The sequence below is a fragment of the Hippopotamus amphibius genome, chromosome 4 (assembly GCF_030028045.1).
Source record: "Hippopotamus amphibius kiboko isolate mHipAmp2 chromosome 4, mHipAmp2.hap2, whole genome shotgun sequence".
NCBI lineage: Eukaryota > Metazoa > Chordata > Mammalia > Artiodactyla > Hippopotamidae > Hippopotamus > Hippopotamus amphibius.
Genome location: NC_080189.1, coordinates 18830651 through 18857712, shown reverse-complemented (window position 1 = coordinate 18857712; position 27062 = coordinate 18830651). Strand labels below are relative to the sequence as shown.

Genomic DNA, 27062 nt, shown 5'->3' with positions numbered 1-27062 from the left:
TTAGAAATAAATTTAACAAAAGCAATGTAATACTTGTGCACTGAAAACTACAAAACACTGTTGAAATGTATTAAAGGAGATTTAAATAAATGGAAAAGATTCCCCTGTGTTCTTGAATCAGAAGACTTAATATTGTTAAGATGGCACTATTTACCAACTGATACACAGATTCAATGCAATCCTATCAAAATCTCAGCTGAAACAGAAATAATAAACTAAACCTAAAATGCATAGGAAATGTAAAGGGCCAGAATAACCAAGACAATTTTGAAAAAGAAGAACTAAGTTCAGAGACTCATGCTTTCCGATTTCAAAACTAACCACCAAGCTGCAGTAATCATAACAGTTGGTACTGGCATAAGGGTAGATATAAGAGATCAATGAAATAGAATTGAGAATACAGAAATGAACCTTTATATTTATTGTCAATTGAGTTTCAACAAAGGTACCAAGACACTTCAGTGAAGGGAAAAAAAATAGCCTTTTCAACAAATGGTACTGGGACAACTAGATATTCACATGCAAAAGAATGAAGTTGGACTCATTCCTTACACCATACGTAAAAATTAATTCAAAATGGATGACAGACCTAAATGTGAGAGCTAAAACTATTCTTAGAAGAAAAGACAGACATACAATGTAAACATAGTAAGGGGACTGCTAGTTTTAGCTCCAGCATGTAAAGGGCTGGATTTGGAGAGTAGACCTTTGTTAGGGAGAATGTCCTGGATATATACTGCAATGCTTACTCTTCCTCCCCCTGCCAGAGCCAGCCCCCTCTAGCCTTCCTGTCTCATTGAAGGGGAAGGGGAAGAAAAGCTAAGAAATGCTTTATTTTTTTTTACTGATAAAATAATACAGTCTTATTAATATTGTCATTTAAAGCTATATGCTCAGGTAGTTCTGAGAAATCTTTCAGCAAAATCTATTATTTAGGTCACTAGATGTATGATCAACTACTGAAATGTAATTTTCAAGATTATTCTACATATACACTTTCGATAATAATAACAACAAACGTCAAGTTACTACTTACTCATTTAGTATTAGATCAGGTGCAAAATATAGCATCTGTCCACTGACATGTTTATAAGATCTCCATCCTAGTCCAAATACCATTAAGCTCATCCAAGAATACTGGATGAGAGTTATCTGGTCGTCAATATGTAAGTTTCGAAAACCTGACAGTGACTTAGAGCACTTGACTACTGAAAGAAGTTGTCTTTCACTTAGCTGATTCAGACTTGTCAGCAAAGAACTGGAGGTATCAGGTTTGGTGTTGTCGTGTCCTGCATAGACCACATCTGTTTCAATGCTCATGAGCAAGCTGATCGGTGGGCGGACCAATTGTAAGTCTTGATTTGGTGAAAGAGTGATTCTGTGGCTTAGGGCTTGGCTTTCATTTGGAATGCCCACCGGCTGTGGGAGAGCAATGGCATCTAGTGCTCTCATAACTCTAACTTTATTGAACTTTGTAAACTTTCAACCTCCAAGGACCATGGCAGTCTGACAGCACCTTCTAAGGCGACATGCTGGGCAGTTTTTTCTGCGGATTTTATCAACAATGCAGTCGTTTTTTCCAGTGCATAAGTAGTTATGCTGCCCTTCCATTGCCCTTTTAAAGAAGACCTTACAGCTCCCACAGGTAAGGACACCATAATGACAGCCTGATGCTTCATCGCCACAGATTAAACAAATCTTCTGAGGTAATGACTCAAAGCTGTACTGTGGGCTCTGGCTGGCTTCTGAATCTGGCCTCAGGTAGTTGAGATAGGGCTGGTAGACCTGCAGCAGGCCCTCCTTGAGCACCGCAGCCTGGTAGCCAAGCTGCGGGAGCCCGCTGAGGCCGAGCGGCAGGTAGAGCGCAAGGGCCACCCCAGCAGCGGCGGCGGCCAAGGCTGAGGTGGACGGCAGGCCGTCCCCGCGGCAGCAGGCCTAAGAGATGCTTTATTAAGGTCACAGTCCAGGGACACAAACCTACTAAAAGACTAAGATTTAATAAGATTATAGGACGTTCCCTTTCCCCCATACCTTACCACCGCACCAACATGACTCCAGTATAGTAACAGTGGTTTACAGCTGAAAGAGCTGCGAGCAAGACACATATTCAATCTGGTATGTAGTTCTTAGGGAACCCCAGAGACAACAGGATAGACAAAAACAAGATTATTATAGGAATTCCAGGCCTCTGGCACCAGCAGATACAGCACATTAAACACAGTCCTGGTAAGTATGAAGAAAGTAAGCATTAAACACACACACACACACACACACACACACACACACACACACACACGTCCAACTCCCTGTCAAGTTAACATACAATGTAATACTAATGCCTATTAATGTCAGTTCTTATTATCCACTGTCCAGTTTCCAACAGAAAAATTATAAAGCATTCTAAAAGACAAGAAGAAACACAGTCTGAATAGATAAAGCAAGCATCAGAACCAGACTCTAGTATGACACATTTTAGAGTTATCAGACATGGAATTTAAAATAGCTGTGATTAGTATGTTAAGGGGCTAAAGGAAGAAGTAAATAACATCTAAGAACAAATGGGTAATATAAAAAAAGGGAAGAATCTAAGAAAGAATCAAAAGAAAATGCTAAAAATAATAAACACTAACAGAAATAAAGAATGCCTTTGATAGGCTCATCAGTAGACTGGAAATGGTCAAGGAAAGAATCAGTGAACTTGAAGATAGGTAAGCAGAAACTTCCAAACTGAAATGCAAAGAGGAACAAGAATGAAAAACAAACAAAACATCAAAGGGCTGTGGGACAATTTCAAAAGGTATAACATACCCATAATTGTGATACCAGGAAGAAAGGGAAAAGAACAGAGTAAAACAAATATTTGAAATAATAATGGCTAAGAATTTTCCAAAATTAATGACAGACACCAAACCAGACATCCAGGAAACTCAGTACTAAGCAGGACAAACTTTTATATGTATACACACACACACACACCCCCAGCACATCATATTCAAACTTTAGAAAACCAAAGACAAAGACAAAAATCTTTGTCTTTCTCTATTTCACCTAGCCTAATGCTCTCAAGATTCTGTTGTCCCAAGTAGCAGGACTTCCTTCTTTCTCATGGCCAAATAATATTCCATTGTATATATATACCGTATCTTCTTTACCCATTCAACCACTGACTGACCCTTAGGTTGTTTCCATGTCTTGGCTATTGTAAATAATGCTCCAGTAAACATGGACAAGACACCTCTTTAAGATCTTTTTTTTCCCCCATTTCTACCCCCAGAAGTGGAACTGCTAAATCATAGTGTAGTTCTATTTTTAATTTTTTGAGGAAGCATCATAAACACAACTAATTAGGGAGATAAATAACCAAAACAGAGCACAGTGTACAATTTAGAGAAAAGAATTTGGGATTGGTCATCACAAAGGAGACTCAGTCTCACAAGTTCAGACGAGACATGCAACAAGCAAGTACTTCTAAATCAACGGAAAGTTTTTTCACTTCTCAAAAGGACACCAGTGCTCAGCCAAAAATAATAGCTGGTGGATTCACTTGGGCATATGGCATGAATGAACACTGATTATCATTTAATTCCCTTGATTGCTTGATGAAACTGAGTAAAATTACATTTCATAATTCAAAGTTTGCCACTAAAATGCCCTGTGGGTTAACCAAAGGGGAAATTTTGATGACAGAGGTGTTGGACTCTTACAGTGTAAAGCTCATTTTGTCAGATCTTACCAACAATAATGTTTTCTACAGTTATCACATGATACATTGAATCTAAAAAAAAAAATTTCCTCTGGCCCTTAGGTACTTTAATTTGAAAAATGGGGTTTCAAAGAATCTTGATTTCTATGACAATTTTAATGAACCCACAGGAAACATCAAACCAGATACTGTCAATATGTTGTCCAAATACAAACTAGACTTTGCTTATCTATCTGCATGGTTGGCTGGCAGTGAAAATATAAAATGTCTATTTTTGCAAATTTCATTCAGTCTGTCAACTTCCTAATTAACCAAAGAAAATAAAAAGATCTGACCTCCTGAATGTCTTGCACACCTTGTATTTAAAAAAGAGTGTGATTTGCTATTCTTTGATAATGAAGCTTTCATAATGAAGTTTTCTGGTCACATTTTAGTTTCCTCGAAACATGCAGAAGCACTTAATGAGATTTTTGACTTTATAGAAATGAAAGAGGGTAGTTTCCTTAGACGTGTGCCTACAAGGTGGCTATCATTGTTGCCAGCCATAGAAAAGACATAAAAATGTTGGTTTGCCATTAAATCACATTTTCAACATGTGGGACAAGAAGAATGGCTTCCTCTAATTTGTAAATAGTTTGAAGGTGGGAATAAAGGAAAGGACTACAGTAAAACAATTTATATGCTGTTTCTTTAAATCTATTTGATGATCTTTGAAGAGGTCATAAACAGCATAGAAAAGGATGAATCAACTGCATCTCAGTTGTCTGACATCATGTGCAGGTTATGACAAAAACTAACACAGTGGGAAAAAAAAGACATTTATGGGGAAATAAGACTGACTCAGAGGTCAAAAATATGTCACCAGGAAGGGCAGTCAAGTTAAACAGCACTAAAAACTGTAATTTATTTGAAATCCACCTTCAGTTTAAGTTCATATTATCTCTGTGGTTTATAAACCTATTCCTTGGGAAAGATAAGTTTAACTTGTGATGATATGCAGTGTGCTTCAGAGTATCTAAAAACAATGAACATTTTAGATATGGTGAACACTACATGATGAATTTAAGGATGCAAAGGGTCAAATGCCCAAAAGCCAGTCTACTAAAATAAGCCTGTAGGTACAAAGTGGACGGACATTTTTGGAAAGCTGGAAACTAATTCTTTACAAGAAACCTGCTTTGCTAATAAGTAATATTCCATGCACAAATTCCTTTGTTGACGATATCTAACTTGATGTCATTGCACTGGCCTGCCACCAGGGGTCAGTGTAATGTGGGGCTGTAAAAAACCAGACCTCAGAGGTCTTGACTGAATGTATTCAGTTTTACAACTACATAGAAGAAAAGAAGGATATCCTGAAGGCTACAGGCAGTTCAGAGAAGTATTATTGGAAGAGGACACACAAAGAGGAAAAATATCCTACTTTATCATCAGACATAAAGAAATGTCAATTTTTATTAATTATAAGTAATATCTATTTAATTAGCCCCATTGTATTTACATTCAACTTTTTAAGTCTTATATTTATGTATCTTAAGAAGACATAATAATATGTAAATATCCTAAAAATGTAAATATCCTTTAAAATGTAAATATCCTAAAAAGAGTTGAAATGTGTATCAGAGGAAAAAACTAATGATGATATATTCTCACACATACTATTTGTTTAATTGGTTCTATTAATTACTACTAATTGCCACTGTTAACTAGCTCTGTTGTTTTTCTTAAATAATGGCATTTATGTAACAGAAAAGCAAATAATACAGAATATATAATTTTAAATAAACACCTAGTTTATATTTTATGTTAAAATAATAATGTGTGTATAAGTACTTATTACATATTGTACTAATTTTTTGGTCTGGTATAGCTGTCCTGAGTTGGTAATCTAAAAGTTAGTCACCGTACATATAGATGCCCTTCATAGAGCCTGACATGCAAAATTCAGTTCAGAAATGCTTGATAATTATTGGACAGGTAATTCTACTGTTTGCTCTTCTCCTGAAACAATTTCATTTAAAGGCTTCCAGAGGAAATATGCACTAATATATTTCATATGTCTGAGATAATGACAGATTAATTGAAGGTAAACTCAATTAAGCTAGCCATTAAATATATGAATTGAGGTAACTGTGAAGAAAGTAAAAAATTAAGTTTTGTTAACCTTAAAATCTAAGTTCAGAAATTTTGTAGTAAAAATATATTCTCTTTTTCAGCAAAAATACCTGGACAAGCCCCTTCTTGGTGTCTAAAAAGATATTTGAGGTAGGAGAACTACCTTTGAGTTAGGATTTTTTCTACCAGGTTACCTTACTTTCTTTCCTCTGTCTTATCAGATTTTGATTTTGAATTAAAGTAAGAGGTAAAAGTGACTTGTTGAGAACAGTTGCTGATTGTCTCCTTACAGTCTACGTAGTGTCTGCGACTAGGTCGATTTTATACATAGGAGTTCCCATGTGATGCATTTTCAGTGGTTCTGAGATTTCAGTATCCCTAAAAGATGCCTTAACAACTGCAGTTAGACATTTACTTCTAAGCAATTATCACTGCTTTATCTGAGTTTCTCTTTTTAAAAAGAAATAATTCTGGCATAAGACTTAGAATGAATGACTATCAAATGCTTTACTATGTATAATAGCAATTGAAGCATGGGTCACATAGGGATGATACTAGTACCTATAAACTGGAAAAGGAATAGAAAGGGAAGTAGGGGTAACATAGATAAAGTCTGTAGTTTTGTCTAAACCAGTAATCATTATATCACTAGCCTCCTTGGCAAGTTTCCCTATCTCTGGGAATAATGAAACGAACAACCAACTGAACAGTGGATTTGTAAGTACCTGAGAATAGACTGAATCGGCACAGCAGAGGAGACACGGTGTGCCTGTTCTTCCTGCCTTGGCCTCTTTTCTAAGAATTTGGTTGCTGCTCAGTAATGGGTTCTGTTGAAATATGTAGGTTCTCTTTCCCCCAAAACATAGAAAATTAGGTTAAGAAACCATCTTTGGCTATACATGTACTTGGATCTAGAACTGATTAAGCTAACTTTTTAAAATATATTACTTACCATATTTATGGAAAGAAATGAAATCATATATGAATATAAGACAAGGTAATAGAAAAAGTACTGGAGCTAGAAGATATGTATTCTAGACCTGCCCCTCCTTCTGATTAGTTATGTTATCTTGAGCAAGTAGCTTAACTTCTCTGATTGCCTAATATTGCCTCTCTGACGTAAGATGGGGATAGCATTGGCCATCCTGCCTGTATCACAGGACTGGTAAAAGCCCCAAGTAAGATATCTGTAACAATACTTTGCATACTATGAGATGTAATATACAGATATAACATGGCATTACATTACTCTTGTTTAGATAGCTTACTGTTGACATTGAAATCAGAGTATCCAATTTCTTTCAGCTCCAAAACTATGCTTCAGAGGCTTAGCAAAGACCAACAAAGATATTTTTTAGAAACCAATGAAAGACTAATCCAGGAAACAATTCAGCCCAAGAACAATGATTTGTATGGAAACTGTGTCAAAGTGACATCCTTGAAGTGTCCTATGAGCAAACAAACTCCCGTTTGGACTGAGAAGACAAGGATACCAACAGAAGGTTTTTTTTTTTTATTGTTTAGGATTTTAATAAATACAAAGGTGGCTTTCACTATATCATCATTAATATTGATAAATCCTATGAAAACTGGATTATGGGAACTTTTTATAAACAGAGGATAGACAGCCATTTTATTCCTGACTGAAAAATATTTGCCTTATTTAATTTCCACATAAGTTGAATACAGAAGAAAATTATTTAATGTAGTCTTGAAAAAATCATTTTAATTGCCTTATTCCATCACCTCCTTATTATTGATGCCCTTTCTATATCATGGAATAAAAAAATAATGAGCTGATACACACAACATGGATGAATCTCAAAATCATTGTGCTGAGAAAAAGAAGCCAGACACAGAAAAGTAAATACTATATGAAATCACATTTATATAATATGCAAGCTAATCTATAGAAACAAAAAGTAGATAAAGGTTTCCTAGAACAGGAAGGGACAGAGTAGGGGAGGAAGGAAAGAACGGACTGCAAAGGAGCATCAGGATTCTTTTAGGGGTGATCTTTTCTAGATCTTGTTTACAGTAATGGTTTCATAGGTATTTACAACTGTTGAAGCTCCAGGGTGTTGGGCCAGAGCAACTAGATGGATTGAATTATCATCCACCAGATGGCAAAGACCAAGAGTGGAGCAGCAATTCAGTTCAGACATGTTGCTTTTTAAATGCCTTTTAGACACTGAAGTGGAGGTATTGAATAGACAGTTGGACATATGAATCCAGCGTTCAAGGATGAGATCTGGGCTGAAGATACATTTGGGAATTTTCAGCATAAAGGTGGTGTTTTAAGGCATGAAACTGGATGAGATTTAAGTGAGTGTAGATATAGAAGCGGGTTAAGGAGCAAGTCCTTGGGAACTCCAACACTAATGGATCAGGAAAAGAGTAAGAACCCAACAAAAGAAGGCTGAGAAGCCCCCTCTGGGGTAGGAGGAAAAGCAAGAGGATGTGCTGTCCTGGAAGCTAAGTGAGAAAGTGTATCAAAGGGAAGGGAATGATCAGCCAAGTCTAATGCTTCTGAGACAGTCAAGTGAGATGGGTTTACGATTGGATTTTATAACATGGAGGTTTTATCTGGGATCCAGATAAGAGAAATTTCAGTAGAATGATCGAGATACAAGTCTAATTAAAGTGTATTTGAAAACAGGAGGAGAGAAATTAGAGACAGGTAGTATTTACAGAATTTTGCTACAACAGGGAGATTTATTTTTCAGTGTTCCCCACTGCTCCCACCACACTGCTTAATTTAAAATTGTTTCTCAACTTTCCAATCTTTCCTGAGCTGAGGTTCTCATAGCTTTTGATTACATTATCTTTAAACGTATCCTGATGAATCGATGACATACGAATAAAAATTCCACAATTTTCCTTTTTACTGAAGTAAATCATGTCAGAGAGAGTTATCTTTTCTTATTTTTTGGTGTTGTCCCTTTCTTTATAATATATACACTTAGGGCTATAAATTTTCCTTCACTTCCTCACCTGCATACTTCTCCACCTACTACAATCTGTCTTCTCTCCATAACAATGAAATTATTTCCAAAGTCATCAGCTCTTATCAGACTTGACTTCCCTCCTGTTGGTTATTCCAGAGCCTTTAAACTCTCTCTCCCTTGATTCACTGTGGAACTTCTCTCCCTTTTAGTCCTGTTTCTCTGCCCATTCATGTTTGATGTCCTACGTGGGCTTTACTGTCTCTGACTGAATTTTAAGTGGGCTATTTCCCAGTATTCCATCCTTCGGTCTCTCCTCTTCTCACCACATACTTTATTTCTGAGTGCTCTGATCTGTACCTGTAGCTTCAACAAACAAATGATGATCGTATTTTTTAATCACCAGTATAGGCATCACTTCTGAATTCCATCTTCTGCCTACTGGATATAGCCATCTGTTTTTCCTCGCAGATACTTCTAATTCAACTTACCCACTACAGACACTTTCTCCTCCTGCATTCCATGTCTCAGTCAAAAATACTGCCGTCCTCCAGTTACCTAAATAATAGCCCAAGACACATCCTAATCTTCTACATCTCTTTGGTGTCCAATCATGAGAAGTTCTATCCATTCTACCCTCAAAGATTCTCTTGAATCTGCTTTTCTTCATCATAGCACTGCTCCTTTAGTTGAGACTCCCTTTCTGCCGCCCTTGAATTACTGCATTAGCCTCCTAACTTGTCCCTCTGCCTCAAGTCTCACTTTTCTTCAACCTGTCATCCTCCTGGCTGCCAGTGTGATCTTTCAAAAATGCAGATCTAATTATATCACTTCCATGTATAAAGTCGTCAATGGCCTCTTAACAATTCCATTTTTAAAACATTAAGCATCTGCCAGTCACAAATTATTCCTGTCTCAGGAAATCTCCCAAAAGTACTATTATTATAAAGTCTCTAGTTTTGAACCACTTATTCACACCTACCTAATTTCTAGTCATTTTAAACCATACTTGTGATTTCCTGAATGTGCCATGTTAGTCCCACTAAAAAAGGGGATTGTTCCTTTTTTTTTGTTACTTAGTTGACATACCTATGTATCAAGACTCAGATTAATTAGGAATTAGGAATATTTCCTTTTCCAGCTCTAAGTATGGCTAGAAGTCCCTCTTCAGCAATCCTATAGTAAGTACCTTGCCTTATCTCTATAGATATATATTCTTTTTTTTTTTTAAGATATATATTCTAATTGATGCTTTACTTTTCTCTCTCTAGTCCCAACCATTGGCATATTCCCATTGTTTGGAAGGACTGTATTTTCCATACCTATTTACCAAACCAAACATAATGCCAGATACATTATAAAGATTCAGTGGATATTTGTTGAATGGCCTAGGAATGGCTTTTCAAGAGACTACAGATAAATTCATTTTATTTACCATCACTGCCAGATAGTGTAATCATACAATACACTCGTATTGTATACAGTATTGTATACAAATCACTCATTGTCTTTCAAGTCTAGCTTAACTCAGTGAGCACTTTAGTCATCTGTTTCCTTTCTTTTTAGTAATGGACAGTTCCTTGTTTAAAAGCATTATCGTGGTTATTTCAAGCATAAACAGAAGTAGAAAGAATAGAATAACGAACCAGGGGTGCCTGTCACCCACTCCTAATCGTTATCAGCATTCTGCTATTCTTGTTTCATCCATATTCCCACAACTTTTTTTTACCAAAGTAGCTAAAGCAAAGTCAGCAAATCATATTGTTTTGCCCATAAATAGTTCAGTGTATATCTCTAAGTAGATAAACCTTTTTTACAAAGCATAATGTATTTCTTGCTTTTATTCTAAGTGTATTCTACTTTTTCTTATGCTGTCTACATATCAATTTAGGGATCACAATTATAAGTAACACTGTTACATCTTTTAAAATGTCTACCAATTTTCCTTCAGTCTTTACTTAGGGTTCTTTTTTTCCCCTCAGTCTACCTATGCATACTGAATTTTTTAAAGTTGTGTTAAAACACACGTGACATAAAATTTACCATCTTAACTATCTTTAAGTGTAAGGTTCGGCAGTGTTAAGTACATTCACGTTGTCGTGCACACAGTCTCCAGGAACTCTTTGCATCTTGCAAAACTGAAACGCCATACCCATCAAACAACAACTGCCCAATCCTCCCTCCTTACAGCCCCTGGCAACTATCCTACTTTGACTTTGACTATTCTAGGTATCCCATGTAAGTGGAATCAAATGTTTGGAAGACAAATACAGTATTTGTCTTTTTGTGCCTAGCTTATTTCACTTAGCATAATGTTCTTAAGGTTCATCTATGTCATAGCAGGTGTCAGAATTCCCTTCCTTTTTAAGGCTGAATGATATTCCATTGTATATATATACCACATTTGCTTATCCATTCATCCATCAGTGGGCACCCGGGTTGCTTCCACCTTTTGGCCATTGTGAATAATGTTCACTACTATGAACATGGATGTACAAATAACTCTTCAAGATGCTGCTATCAGTTCTTCTGGGCATATAAACAGAAGTGGAATTGCTGGATCATATGGTAATTCTATTTTCAGTTTTTTGAGGAGCCACCATACTGTTCTCCACATTGACTACACCATTTTACATTCCAACCAACAATGCACAAGGGTTTTAATCTCCCCACATCCTTGCCTACACTTACTATTTTCTGTTTTTTGACAATAGCCATCCTAATGGGTATGGGGTGGAATAAACTTTAAATGAACCTTATTTTTAAAACAGTTTTCTACGCATTTTTAATGTTATTATACCCATTACCACAGTTAACAAAATAAACAATAATTCCTTCATATCATCTAATGAAGGAATTTCTAATATGCTTTCACCATAGTTTTCACCATATCTCCATCCTTCGCTTTGCTCAAACAGAAGCTTTGAAGCTACCGCTGATTTCCCTTTTCTTTTCTCACCCCACATCTAATTCATTAGGAAATTCCAAAATATATTCAGGATACTTCCCTTCCCCTCTCACTTCTCACCCTTCTGGCAACTGCCACCACCCTGGTCCAAGCTCCCATCCGCTCTCCTAGATTATTTCACTAGCCTTCTAAGAGATCTCCCTGCCTGTTTACCCTCACCCCTGTTCAGTCTGTTCTTGACTCAGCAGCAAGCATGATCCTATTAAAGCAAATCTCAGATGTGACACTCCTCAAAGCCTTTTGGTGGCTCCCTATTTCACACTCAGTAAAAATCAAAGTCCTTAACAATAGCCTGTGGGGCCTTATGTGAACTAAGTCCAAGTTACCTATCTGAGCTCATATTACCTTATATCTTTCCCCTTGTTCATTCTACTTTAGCCACTTGTTGCATCTTAGTGTTCCTTGAACACACTACCATGCTTCTAGCTCAGGGCCTTCGCACCTACTATTCCCCTTGCCGAGGATGCTCTTCCCTCTGACAGCTGCTTGACTCGCTCCCTAACTCTTTTGACATGGAAGCTTCACAGGGAGGCCTTCTCTGAACACCTTTCTAAAAACAGGGATCAGAGCCTCCGCCAAGAATTCTCTATTCCTCTTCCCAACTTTATTTTCTCCCATAAATTTTATTATCTGACATAGATATCTTATTTGTTTACTTGCTTATTTTCTGCCCCATAATTAAAGTATAAGCTTCAGATGGATAAGAATTTTTAGATAGAATCTTTGGCAGATAATGCTCAATAGGTAATTGCTTAATCAGTTCAGTTTATATATCTACATATTTTTATGGTTGCTCCCCAGATCTGCATCACAACTTAAAAAGCAACATGAAAGAATGTCCATCTTTCCAAAGCAAGAAGGCTGGAGTAAACTGGACAGATGATGAAAAAAGAATCTACAAGGATAAAAAAATAGCTGAAACTCAAGAAATATTACAGTATTTGCACCCCATCGTAAGCACTAAAAATGTGCAAACTACTCAGATAATCAATCCAAGAACCAACTTTCAAATCCAATATCAGTAAGTCAATACAATTTTGTCGTTCTTAGCTATTGAATACACACACTTTTATAAAGAAACAAGGTTTATTAAATTCATTACCCTAAGAAACAAACATAGGCTTTTAAAAACAGTAGCAGCTACGCCATTTTGACAAAGAGAGAAAGGCCCAAAGCCTTAAGAAAACATTGGATATGTGAAGAAGCAGATTATCAGGCCTTATTTGATGTCTGTTTACATGAAGCCACCCATTAACTTGGATCTGTGAATAAAGTATGTATTCATAAGTATGACCACAGCCTGACTTGAAATTTCTTAGGTGTGTTTAAAACCTTATAATCCTAGGGGGCAGCCAAAATTAGAAATAATTAACCTGAGCTACTTCAGTTTACTAACATTCAGAGAAGAGCAGGAAGGATAACACCAGATTTCTTTTCAAGGTTAAGAAAAGAACCATCACTGAGGCCAGAAGGAAACTCATATAAATAAAAGTAAGACAGTGACAGGCTGAAAATGATAAACATAATACTATAATATTAGCAACAGATTTTGATAAAATACTTTCTGTGTGCTACACACTATTCTGTGTTCACACACACACGTTTTACATTCTACACATAAGGAAATTGAGGTACAAAGAGGTTAAGCAACTTGTTCAAGGTCACACAGCCAATAGGTAGCAATTGGATTCAACTGTAACTAGACATTTTGACTACAGAGTCCTTCATCAGTATGCTCTGACATTTCTCTTCATGATATAAATGCAAAACAGAGGACCAATATATTTAATATTCAAAGACTACCTACAAATCAATGACAAAATTGTGAATATTTTAATAGAAAAATGGGCAAAGGTCATGAGCCAGAAATTCACAAAAGGAAAAAACAAAAACAAAACATGCCCAGTGATCATTTTAAAATGTTCAATCTCACTTAAATCCAAGGAGAGCAAATTAAAACAATAATGAAATTCTCTTCATTTTTGTCTCTCAATAGAAAAATTAATTCACTGATTGTTGGAATATAAATGGGTACCGTTTCTGGAAAGCAATCCAACAATATATGAAAAATCCTTAATATCTATATTCGTTTTGACTAAGAAATTCCACTTTTAGAAACTGATCCTAAGGGAAAAAAACCTAGGAAAGGGCTAGAAGATTTCAGTATTGCTTATAAGGGCGAAAGAAAAACAAAAATGAATCTAAATGTCCAACAATAGAAGATTGCTTAAATAAATTATGGTATATCCATAAAGTGCAAGATTATGTAACTATTAAATATATCAGTTATATATTAACATGAAATGATGTTCACAATATATGTGAATAAAAGCTGCAGATCAGTTTGCTTTGTTATGGTTGCATTTATAGATTATGTATATATATTTAATGTGTGCATATTTTACATACTCAAATACATATATACCTAGAAAGAACTCTGGAAGCACATATTCCCAACGATTATCTCTGGATAGTTAAAGTATTGGCAGAGTATGATATTCCTCTTCCTGATTTTTTTCTAAATTTTTATTAATGCATATTTCTTTACTGTATAATCAGCAAAGTCAATAAAAATTACAAAAATAGGCAATTGGTGGCAGTTTCTAGTGGGACAGGGTAGCTATCATGCTGGGGGAGGCAGTGCCTGACAAAAACTGAATCTAATAAGTCAGCTAAAGAGAGAAGCAAATAGTACAGGCAAATAAGGGATCAAGGATGATAGTATCAGTAAAAACAAAAATCAAAAAATTAATAACAAAATACAGTGGACCTATGCAAAGAAACTGAGAAGTTGAGAATCTGGATATAAGCAAGGGGTCTGAGAGGTGACAATTAGGACATTGTTTGATTTTTAGACATTATTTTCACAAGAGATTTCTTATATACTTTGAACCTAGACATGTATTCAGTGTAGACTGGCCTGAGCCTGAAGATGTAAATAAATGGTAGTCTTTATTAATTAAGAATTCTTTGGTTAACATGTAACAAAATAATTTAAGCTTGCTTAAATCAAAAAGCATAAGGTAGGGTCGAGGGGAAGAATTATAAGAAAATATAAGGCTATTCATGGAAATAACAGAGAGAATGAATTCAGGCAGGATTCAGGAAAGGCCTGCAACTGGGAATAGAAAGCTATCCATCTTCAGTCTTTGCTTTTCTCTCTCTGCAGAAAAGTCTTCACACCCCTGACTCACAAATTTGTATGCTAGGGCAGTTTCACTGAAAAGACTGACTCACTATCTCTCATTCCCAATTCTAAATTATAGGAAAGATAATCTGATAGTCATTCCAGCGGGTAGAGGTCCAACAGTTACAAACATGGCCGACTGAAGCCCTACCCTTGTGGATCTAGAGGTAGTCCCCAGAATGGGAAAACTCTGTCTGGGCTGGACACTCCCCAGAAGTATCTAATGTAGGTATATGTGGAAATAAGAAAAATTAGGAAAGCAGAAAGCGAAACTATTCTTAACAGATGATCTCGCTACATATTTAACATCAGCAAATTGATATTTTTTGCTCTTACAACTTATTTCTTTATGGCTCCCTTTTCTCTGTTTTCTATATCTTTTACCCTACTGGCTCAACACACTCAGCACACTGACATACCAGTACGTGATTACAGGCCAGAGTAAGAATAAGCAAAGAATGAAAAGGTCACACCTTTGCTAAACCATTTTAGGCATCAATCCAAGTTTCAACTAAGGAAAGACTACTTAATGTAGTGAAACAGCCTGCAGAATTATCATGCTTAAGGATATAACATCTGAATATAATTATAGGACTGGAACTTATATTGTCTGTTTTATTCTTATGTGAAAATTAATAGAGTATAGGTGGATTACTAACCACAGCATATTAGCAAGATGATTTACATCTCTCAAATGTATCTCTGATGAAACATTGGTCAAAGGTCAAACATAGAGAATAAATCTCATGTTTGGCAGTCCATCAAAATTCCTGAGAAAGAGTATAGAAATCAAAATCAAATTAGAGAGATTTTTCACATCCAGGAAGATGAAGTAAATATATTTTCTCTGTTCTTCCACTAAAAACAATTAAAGACCCTAGACATTACATATAAAACAAACATAGGATAACTCTGAAAGGTGGAGAAAAGAAGGCAGACTAGCTAGGGAGCTTAAGAGCCAAAGAATGACACAGTGGTGAGTGGCCTGGGTTTTCTTTTTGCCTCATACATCCAAGAATTAGAGCTGAAGAAGCCACCAACATAGCAACACTAATAGACACAGACCAAGAAAAAAAGGAAAAAAGACAATAAAAGCCTGTGCTGTATGACCAAAAGACCAGGAACAGAATGGCCTACCAAAATAGAAAACATTTAAATAAAAACCACACTACTCCAGCCAAACACTACAGATAAACAGTGGCTTCACTCCCACCCACATAAGTAGAAGCAGAGTGAGGGGTCTAGACTTCTACTCTTATAAGATTATCATGAGGCATCTCAATGCTCCTGCTAGGTAATATCAAAGAAAGGCAAGTACCAAGTCAGGACTTTCATCCCCACTGGCCTGTAAAGATCCCCTCCCCGGGGTGTCACTGGAGACCATGTGGTAAGCCTTGACTTCCACACCCACTGGACAAAAATGAGGTGCCTTTCCCCCTCCCCACTATGGTGGTGTCAGAGTAGGTCTAGTGGAGAGTCAGAATTTTTACCAATGCCCAACAGTAATGAGACCACTTCTACCATAGTGTCAATGGAGGCTACATGGGGAGATGAAACTCCCACACCTGTCCAGCAGGAATTAGAAGCTCCTCCCCTCTGGTGTCAATGGAGTCCAAGTGGGGAACGTGGACTTCTGCTTCCATCTGTCAGTAATGAGGTCTCACCCCTGCCAGAGCACAGTCACAAAAAGTCACCTAAAACAGAAGGTTTAAATAAGATCCAGTCTTATAACATGAGAACATCCATGTTTTAGTCAGAAATAAATCATCATACCAAGAACAAGGAAGATTAAAACTGACTGGAAAAGATAATCAGTAAATGCAAACAATGTGATGACAGTGACAATAAAATTTTCTGAAAAAGATTTTTAAAAGTCATGATAAAAAAATGCTTCAACAAACTCAATCACACTTGAAACAAATGAAAGAAAATACAAAGCAGTGGGGGGAGGAAAAAAAAAAGGTGGGGTCAAGGGAACAGAGAAGGAGAGAAAGAAATAGAAGTTAATAAGAAAAACCAAAGGGAAATTTTTGAATGGAAAAACAATAACTGAAGTAAAAAGCTCAGTGGCTGAACTCAACAGCACAATTGAGGGGACAAAGGAAAGAAATCTATGAACTGGAAGAGACAGAACAATGGAAATAACCCAACCTGAACATCAGAGAGAAAATGGACTAGAAATAAAATGAACAGAGCCTCAGAGACCTGTGAGTATAAAACAAGATCTAACATTCATATTATCAGAGTCCCAGGAAGAGGAGAAAACAGCAAGGCTGAGAAGTACTCAAAGGTACTCCAAATTCGGCAAGGGACATAAACCTACAGATCAAAAAACTGAACAAACCACTAACAGGATAAACCCAAAGAAATCCATGCCAAGATATAGCAATATTTAACTTCTGAAAACTAAAGAAAAAGAAAAATTCTTGAAAGCAGCCAGAGGAAAATGGCACCTTATTTATAAGGGAAAACAATCTGCATTACAGTAGATTTCTCATCAAAAACTATGGAGGCTAGAAGAAATGGCACCCTGTTTTCAATTACTGAAAGACGGGAATTGTCAACCCATAATCCTACACCCAGCAAAAATAAAGGAGAACTCATGAAATGTTGAGATGAAGGAAAACCAAGAGAATTTTTCACTAGAAGACCTACAGTGAAAGAATGGCTAATGGAATTTTTCTCAACAGATAGAAAATAATTAAAGGAGGAACATCAGGAAATAAATAACATGCTGAGCAAATGCACAGGTAAATATAATGGGATTTCTTTCTCAAGTTTTCTAAATATTTTGATGGTTGAAACAAAAATTATAACATTGATATGGTTCTAAATGTATGTAAAGGAAATATTTAAAGCAATTATAAATATGAGGAGGTAAAGGCAGATAAAGGGAGGTAAGATATCTATACGCTACTCAACTGGTAAAATTACACCATTAGATATGATAAGGCATTCATATGTAACTTAAGATAGAGTAACCACTCAAAAAGCTATTCAGAAAGATATGCTCAAAAACACTATAAATAAAAATGGAATTCCCCAAAATATTCACATTATTAGGCACAACGATGTAAAGCAATTATATTCCAATAATGAGCTTAAAAAAATATTCACATTATTCACATGAAGGCAGGAAAAGAGAAAACAGTGAAAAAAAAACTGAGAACAAACAGAAACTAAAAAATAAAATAAAATAAAATGGCAGACTTGTCCTAAGATAATAATAGCTACATTAAATATAAATTGTCTAAATACAGCAATTAAAAGACAGAGATGAGGAGTGAATTTAAAAATATTACCCAATGATATGCAGTCCACAAGAATCTCATTTCAAATATGACAGTATAGGCAGGCTGAAAGTATAAGGATGGAAGACAATATATCATTAAAACAATAAATGAAAGCAGGAATGACTATGTTAATATCAGATAAAGTAGGTTTCAGAGCAAAGAAAATTACCAGAGACAGAGAAGGACATTATATAATGATAAAAAGGTCAACCCATTAAGAACAGATAGTGACCTTATATTTGTATGCACAAAACTACAGAACTACAAAATACGTGAAGCAAAAACTGAAAGGAGAAATAGACAAATCCATAACTGATCAAATCACTAGGTGGAAATGCAATAAGGATGTAAAAGAATTCAACAACACCACTGACCAACAAAACCTAATTTGCATTTATAGTGTACTCCACTCAACAGCAGATGAATACACATTCTTTTCAAGTATGCATATATCAAGATAGACCATATCCTGGCCATAAAACAAACCTCAACATATTTAAAAGAATTTAAAGCATATAAAGCATATCGTCTTACCACAGTGGCATTGAACTAGAAATCAATGCACAAAGATAACAGAAAAACTCATGAACACTTGAAAATTAAACAACATGCTTTTGAACAATTCATGAGTCTCAAAGGAAATAAAAACATATTCTGAAATGAATGAAAAAAAGACAATATATCAAAATTTGTGGGATGCAGCTAAAGCAGTGCTAGGAGGGACATTTATAGAACTAAACATATATATTAAGAGGAAAAAATCTCAAATCAATAAGCTCCTTCTCTAAGAACCTATAAAAAGAAGAGCAAAATAAACCCAAAGCAAGCAAAAGGAATGGAATAATAAAGAGATGAAACTGAAAACAGAAAAATGACACACATAACATGTTCATGCATTAGAAAACTCAACTGAATAAAGATGTCAGTTCTTCCCAAAATGACATACAAGTTTTATGTAATTCCTATCAAAGTCCCAGCAAGACTTTTTGTAGATATAGGAAAGATTATCCTAAAATATATATACAAAGGCATTAAAATAGCAAAAACAATTTTGAAAAAGAAAGATAACATGGAAAGACCCAGTCTATCTGACTTAAAGACCTTTTATACAGCTACAATAATTAAGAGAACATAGTATGGGAGGAGGAATAGGCATACATATCAATGGAACCAAATAAAGAACCAAGAAATAGACCCCATACAAATATTCTTGACTAATTTTGACAAAAATGCTAAAGCAACTCAATGAAAAGAAAGAGCCTGTTTAACCAATGTTGCTGGAGCAATTAAACATCCATAGGCCAAAAAAATCAACCCTAACCTAAACTCATACCTTATACCAAAAAAAAAACAAACCTCAAAATAGATCACAGACTTAACTGCACAACCTATAAAACTTTTAGAAAAAAAGAAAATCTTCAGGATCTACAGTTGGACAAAAAGCATGATCCATAAAAGAAAAATTGATAAGCTGGAATTTATCAAAATAACAGTATTTGCCCTTTGAAAGACCCTGTTAAAAGGATAAAAACACAAGCTATAATATTGGGGAAAAAATTAAAAACAGCCCGCACACCAAAAGTGTTAGACTCACGCAAGCTATAGGGACGCTCCCACATAAAACCAGCTGTTCAAGACCACAATAGATAATTGCTTCTCCTAAATTCACAGAGTCAGAGAAATACAAGTAAAATGAAGAAGCAAAGGAACCACTCCCAATTAAAATATCAGGAGAATTTGCCTGAGAACAATGAATAGATCTACCTAGTCTACTAGACTCCGGTTCAAAAAGGAGGTAATAAAAATACCGAAGGAATTAAGAAAGGCTATCAATAGAAATGCAGATTACTGTAAAAAGGAACTAGAAACTATAAAGAGAAGCCAAGTAAAATTAGAAAATGTATTTGCCAAGACAAAAGCTGAGGTAAAGGCAATAAAACAGCAAACTGAATAATGCAGAAGAACGAATAAGTGATCTGCGAGATAGAATAATGGAAATCACTCAATCAAAACAGCAGAAAGAGAGACAGACAAACAAAACAGAAAGCAGTATATGAGACCTATAGGATAATATAAAGTGTTCCAGTATATGCATAATAGGGATGCCAGAAGGAGAAGAAAGAAAAAAAGGGGATCAAAAAGGTATTTAGGGACTTCCTAGGTGGCACAGTGGTTAAGAATCCTCCTGCCAATGCAGGGGACATGGGTTCAAGCCCTGCTCCAGGAAGATCCCACATGCCATGGAGCAACTAAGCCCGTGCGCTACAACTATTGAGCCTATGCTCTAGAGCCCATGAGCCACAACTATTGAGCCTGTGTGCTGCAACTACTGAAGCCCAAGCACCTAGAGCTCGTGCTCTGCACAAGAGAAGCCACTGCAATGAGGAACCCGCACACCACAATGAAGAGTATCCCCCTGCTCACTGCAACTAGAGAAAGCCCATGACCAGCAACAAAGACCCAATGCAGCCAATAAATAAATAAATAAATGTATTTATTTTTTTTAAAATGTATTTAAAAAACATGGCTGAAAACTTCCCAAACCTAAAGAAGGAAACAGATATCCAGGTACAGGAAGCACAGAGAGTCCCAAACAAGATGAACCCAGACAGACCCATACCAAAACACATCATGATTAAAATGACAGAAAGTTAAAAGATTCTAAAGGCAGCAAGAGAAAAACAGAGTCAGTTATAAGGGATCCCCCATAAGAATATCAGCTGATTTCTCTGCAGAAATTTTGCAGGTCAGAAGGGAGTGGCATGATATATTCAAAGTCCTGAAAGGGAAGACCCTGCAACCTAGGATGCTCTAACCAGCAAGATTATCATTTAGAATTGAAGGGGTCAAGAGTTTCTCAGACAAGCAAAAACTAAAAGAATACAGTGATATTAAACCTATCCTAAAAGAAACATTGAAAGGTCTTCTCTAAATAGAAAAGAAGCAAGAATCAAAAAGAAAGAGAAAAACACAACTGGAAAGTAAATCACTTAAATAAGCCAACACACAGATTAAAAAGAAAAAAAAATTTTAATTTTGTGTATGTGAAAGTGGTGATAACTGCAATGAACAGCAAAAGGATAAATATGAAGATGTAAAAGGGAGGGAGGGAGGAAAAAGGAGGGAGGGAGGGAGGAAGGAAGGAAGGAAGGAAGGAAGGAAGGAAGGAAGAAGACCCAAATAAAATAAGAAATGAAAGAGGAGAAATAACAACCAATACCACAGAAATACAAAATAAATAAGAGAATACTATAAACAATTATATGCCAACAAATTGGACAACCTAGAAAAAATGGACAAGTTTCTGGAAATATACAGCCTACCAAAACTGAATCAAGAAGAAATAGATGGGAATTCCCTGGAGGTCCAGCAGTTAGGACTTGGTGCTATCACACGTGTGCAGGCCCAGGTTCAATCCCTGTTCAGGAAACTAAGATCCCGCAAGCCATATGGTGTGGCAAAAAAAAAACAAAAACAAAAAAAAACAAGAATAGATAATTTGAACAGACCAATCTTTAGAAGTGAAACAGAATCTGAAACAAAACAAATGAACAAAAACTCCCTGCAAACAACAAGTCCAGGACCAGATGGCTTCACTGGGGAATTCTACCAAACATACAAAGAAGAACTTACACTGATCCTTCTAAAGCTCTTCCAAAAGACTGAAGAGGACAGAACACTCCCAAAGTTGTTCTATGAAGCCACCATCACCCTGATACCAAAACCAGACAAAAACACTACAGAAAAAGAAAATTAAAGGCCAGTGTCTTCGATGATGCAAAAATCCCCAACAAAATACTGGCAAACCAAATCCAACAACCCACAAAAAATGTCATACACCACAATCAAGCTGGATTCATCCCAGGGTCACAAGGATGGTTTAATACAAGGGTGAGTCAAAAATTATCTGCACTCTGGTTATATTAAAACTTCTGTTGACAGCACTGTCTTATCAGCACTTTCCATTCAAGGCTACTGTCACTGCTGTGCAGGTGTGAACGTGTTACATCAGTTCATTTGTAACTGTGGTGCAAGTAAAAATGGATGCCCCACTTGTGATTTGTACAAAAGAAGAGCAGCATGCAGTGATTCGTTTTTTGTGGTCTGAGGGTGTACCTGGTGCCGTTATTTATCGAAGACTTTGTGTGCAGTATGGAGAAAGTGTTTTGTCACGAAGAAGTGTGTATGAATGGATTAGAGAAGTTCAAGGAAGGTTGCACAAGTGATAGCCATCAAGAAGGAGCTGGACACCCATCCCCATCCACGGCTGATGACAACACTGAGTGTACATGTAAAATGATTCTGTCAAATACATGAGTGACAGTGGATTATGTGGCAAATCATTAGTAACTCAACCATGGCTCAAAGGTTGAACAATCAACAGTGCTCATTACAGTGAGATGCTTACTGAAGAGCTGAAGCCTAACCTTCAGATTAAATGCAGAGGAATGCTATCCAAGGGCACTGTGATTTTGCGTGACAATGCACGTCCACACACTTCTGCCCACACTGTCAACACTCTGCAAAAACTTCGTTTTGAGGTATTAAAGCATCCTCCCTATAATCCTGATCTTGCTCCATTGGACTTTCACCTGTTTGGTCCCCTGAAAGCAGCCCTACAGAAATGAAGATTCACTTCTTTTTTTTTTAAATGAATTTTTCTAATTCATTCATTCATTCATTCATTTTTATTGCTGTGTTGGGTCTCTCTTTTTTGCTGTGCACGAGCTTTCTTTAGTTGCAGTGAGTGGGGGCTACTCTTTGTTGTGGTGTGCAGGCTCCTCATTGCCGTGGCTTCTTTTGTTGTGGAGCACAGGCTCTAGGCATGTGGGCTTCAGTAGTTGCAGCACATGGGCTCAATAGTTGTGGTTCACGGGCTCTAAAGTGCAGGCTCAATAGTTGTGGCACATGGGCTTAGTTGCTCTGCAGCATGTGGGATCCTCCTGGGGCAGGGATCGAACCCATGTCCCCTGCATTGGCAGGAGGATTCTTAACCACTGCACCACCTAGGAAGCCCTGAAGATTCATTTCTGATGAAGAACTGAAGACAGCAGTGCATTCATGGCTTGCAGCTCAGCCTAAAACATTTTTTAATGAGGGAATACAAAAGCATGTTGACAGATGGACAAAGCGTATTGAAAAGCAAGGAGATTATGTCGAAAAATTATGTATTTGTCTTTTCTAAAAGTTAATTATAGTAAATTCTACTGCCAGAATGCGGATAATTTTTGACTTATCCTCATATATGCAAACCAATCAATGTGATATACCACATCAACAAAAGACAAAAAGCACATGATCATCTCGATGCAGAAAAATCATGATAAAATTCAATATCCATTCATGACAGAAACTCTCACCAAAGTGGGTACAAAGGGAACATATCTCAAAATAATAAAAGCTATTTATGATAAACCCACACCAACATAATACTCAATGATGAAAAATTGAAAGCCTTCCCACTAAAATCTGAAACAAGACAAGGATGCCCACTCTCACCACTTCTCTTCAACATACTATTGGAAGTCCTAGCCCCAGCAATCAGACAAGAAAAAGAAATTAAAAGTATACAAATTGGAAAGGAAGAGGTAAAATTGTCATTATATGTAGATGACATGATAGTATATATAAAAAACCCTAAAGACTCCACACAAAAAACTACTAGAACTGATAAACAAATTCAACAAGGTAGCAGGATACAAGATTGACATACAGAAATCAGTTGCATTTCTTTACACTAATAATGAAGTATCAGAAAGGGAAAGTAAAAAAAAAATCCCATTTAGAATCACATCAGAAAAAAAAAAAATACATAGGAATAAACCTGACCAAGGAGGTGAAAGACCTATACACTGAGAACTATAAAACATAGATAAAGGAAACTGAAGACGATTCAAAGCAATGGAAAGATATTCCATGCTCTTGGACTGGAAGAATTAATAGTGTTAAAATGGCCATATTACCCAAAGCAATTTACAGATTTAATGTGATCTCTATCAAATTATCCTTGACATTTTTGACAAAACTAGGACAAATAATCCTAAAATTTATATGGAAGCATAAAAGACCCAGAATTGCAAAAGCAATCCTGTGGAAAAAGAACAAAGCTGGAGGTATAGCCTTTCCAGACTTCAGACAATACTACAAAGCTACAGCAATCAAAACAGTATGGTACTGGCACAAAAACAGACATATGAATCAATAGAAAAGGCTAGAGAGCCCAGAAATAAACATACACACCTAGAGTCAATTAATCTTCAACAAAGGAGGCAAGACTATACAATGGAGAAAAGACAGTCTCTTTAGCAAGTGGTGTTGGGAAAGCTGGACAGCCACATGTAAATCAATGAAGTTAGAACATTCCTTCAGACTCTACACAAAAATAAACTTGAAATGGCCTAAAGACTTATATTTAAGACATGACACCATAAAACTCCTAGAAGAGAACACAGGCAAAACATTCTCTGACAAATTATAGCAATATTTTCTTAGGTCAGTCTCCCAAGGCAAGAGATATAAAAGCAAAAATAAACTAATGGAACTTAATCAAACTTATCAGCTTTTGCACAGCAAAGGAAACCATAAATGAAAAGACAATATACAAACTGGGAGAAAATATTTGCAAATGATGCAACCAACAAGGGCTTAATTTCCAAAATATACAAACATCTCATACAGCTCAATATCAAAAAAACAAACAACCCAATCAAAAAATGTGAAGAATACCTAAATAGACATTTCTCTAAAGAAGACATACAGATGGCCAATAGGCACATGAAAAGATGCTCAACTATGCTAATTATTAGAGAAATGCAAATCAAAAGCACAATGAGGTATTACCACACACTGGTCAAAATGGCCACCATTTAAAAGTCTACAAGGGCTTCCTTGGTACCACAGTGGTTAAGAATCTGCTTGCCAATACAGGGGACATGGGTTCAATCCCTGGCCCAGGAAGATCCCATATGCCATGAAGCAACTAAGCCCATGTACCACAACTACTGAGCCTGCGCTCTACAACCCACAAGCCACAACTACTGAGCCCATGTGCTGCAACTACTGAAGCCTGTGCGCCTAGAGCCTGTGCTCTGCAACAAGAAAACCCACCGCAATGAGAAGCCCGCGCACTGCAACAAAGAGTAGCCCCCACTCTCCGCAACTAGAGAAAACCCATGCACAGCAACGAAGACCCAATGCAGCCAATAAAAGTAAATAAATAAATTTATTTTTAAAAAGTCTACAAATAATAAAACAGAGATGAACCAGAAGGAATCAACAGCAGAATAACTGAGACAGAAGAATAGATATGCGACCTAGAAGACAGAATGGTGTAAATCTCTGCCACAGAAAAAAGAATGAAAAGAAATGAGGAGGGGCTTCCTAGGTGGCGCAGTGGTTAAGAATCCGCCTGCCAATGCAGAGGTCACGGGTTCGATCCCAGCTCCAGGAAGATCCCACATGCCGCGGAGCAACTAAGCCCGTGTGCCAAAAAAAAAAAAAAGAAATGAGGACTGTCTCAGACACCTCTGAGACAACATTAAATGCACCAACATTTGAATTATAGGGGTCCCAGAAGACGAAGAAAGAGAAAGGGCCTAAAAAAATATTTGAAGAGATTATAGTCAAAAGCTTCCTAACATGGGAAAGGAAATAGTCACCCAATTCCAGGAAGCACAGAGAGTCCCACATAGGATAAACCTAAGGAGGAACATGCTGAAACACATGTCTACAAATAATAAATACTGGACAGGATGTTGGTGGGACTGTAAATTGGTGCAGCCACAATGTAAAACAGTATGGATCTTCCTTTAAAAACTAAAAATAGAGTTGCCATATGATCTAGCAATCCCATTCCTGGGCATATATCCAGAGAAGACTATAATTCAAAAAGATACATGCACCCCAATGTTCAGAGCAACACATTTACAATAGCCAAGACATGGAAGAAATCAGATTTCCATTAACAGATGAATGGATAAAGGAGATGTGGTCCCTATACAATGGAATATTACTCAGCCATAAAAATAATGAAATAATGCCATTTGTAGCAATATGGATGGACCCAGAGATTATCATACTAAGTGAAGTAAATCAGGAAGAGTAAGACAAATACCATGTGATATCACTTATTTGTGGAATCTAAAATATGATACAAATGAACTTATTTATGAAACAAAAATAGACTCATAGATACAGAAAACAAACTTATGCTTGCCAAAGAGGAAAGGGAGTGGGGGAGAGATAAACTAGGAGTTTGGGATTAGCAGATACAGACTACTATATATAAAATAAAAAGGTCCTACTGTATAGCACAAGGAACTATATTCAATATTTTGTAATAGACCATAATGGAAAAGAATATGAAAAGAATATATATGTATAACTGAATCACTTTCTGTACACCAGAAACTAACACAACATTGTAAATCAACTATACTTCAATTTAAAAAATAAAAATAAAATAATAATAAAAAAAATAACAAAACACAAGAGTAGAAAAAAACTCATCAGTAAGAAAACAAATAGTTCACTTAGAAAATGGGCAAAAGACATGAATTGATATTTCACCAAACAGAATATACAGATGGCACATAACAACATGAAAAGCCATTCCACATCAGTAGCCATCAGAGAAATGCAAATTAAAACCACAATGAAATATCACTACACACCTATCAAATATCTATAATAAAAAATAGTGATGACACCAAATGTTGATAAGGATGCAAAGAAATTGGGTTACTCATATATTACTAGTAGGAGTGTACAATGGTACAGTCACTCTGGAAAGCAGCTTGGCAGTTTCTTTAAAAATCAAATATATAACTACCACATGACCCAGCAATTGCTC

General features: G+C 36.3%; 3 protein-coding genes across 8 annotated transcripts in view; 1 reads left to right on the top strand and 2 right to left on the bottom strand.

Annotated features, from left to right (window-relative positions):
- CYREN (cell cycle regulator of NHEJ) overlaps positions 1-27062 on the bottom strand; it is a 132644-nt gene that overhangs the window by 78739 nt on the left and 26843 nt on the right. The window lies entirely within an intron of this gene.
- Positions 1-27062, top strand: part of AGBL3 (AGBL carboxypeptidase 3) — a 106991-nt gene that overhangs the window by 77697 nt on the left and 2232 nt on the right. For 5 of the 6 annotated variants that reach the window (XM_057730506.1, XM_057730507.1, XM_057730505.1 and 2 more), the window contains 3 exons: positions 5920-5968; positions 7124-7320; positions 12533-12752. In XM_057730506.1, the coding sequence (XP_057586489.1) occupies positions 5920-5968; positions 7124-7320; positions 12533-12752 (466 nt within the window). The remainder of the gene's footprint in view (positions 1-5919; positions 5969-7123; positions 7321-12532; positions 12753-27062) is intronic. The other variant, XM_057730508.1, reaches the window with a different exon arrangement.
- Positions 1033-3156, bottom strand: LOC130851089 (progesterone receptor-like). Its single transcript, XM_057730958.1, is given in 2 exon segments — positions 1033-1935; positions 3139-3156. Coding segments are annotated over 2 exon segments (921 nt in total).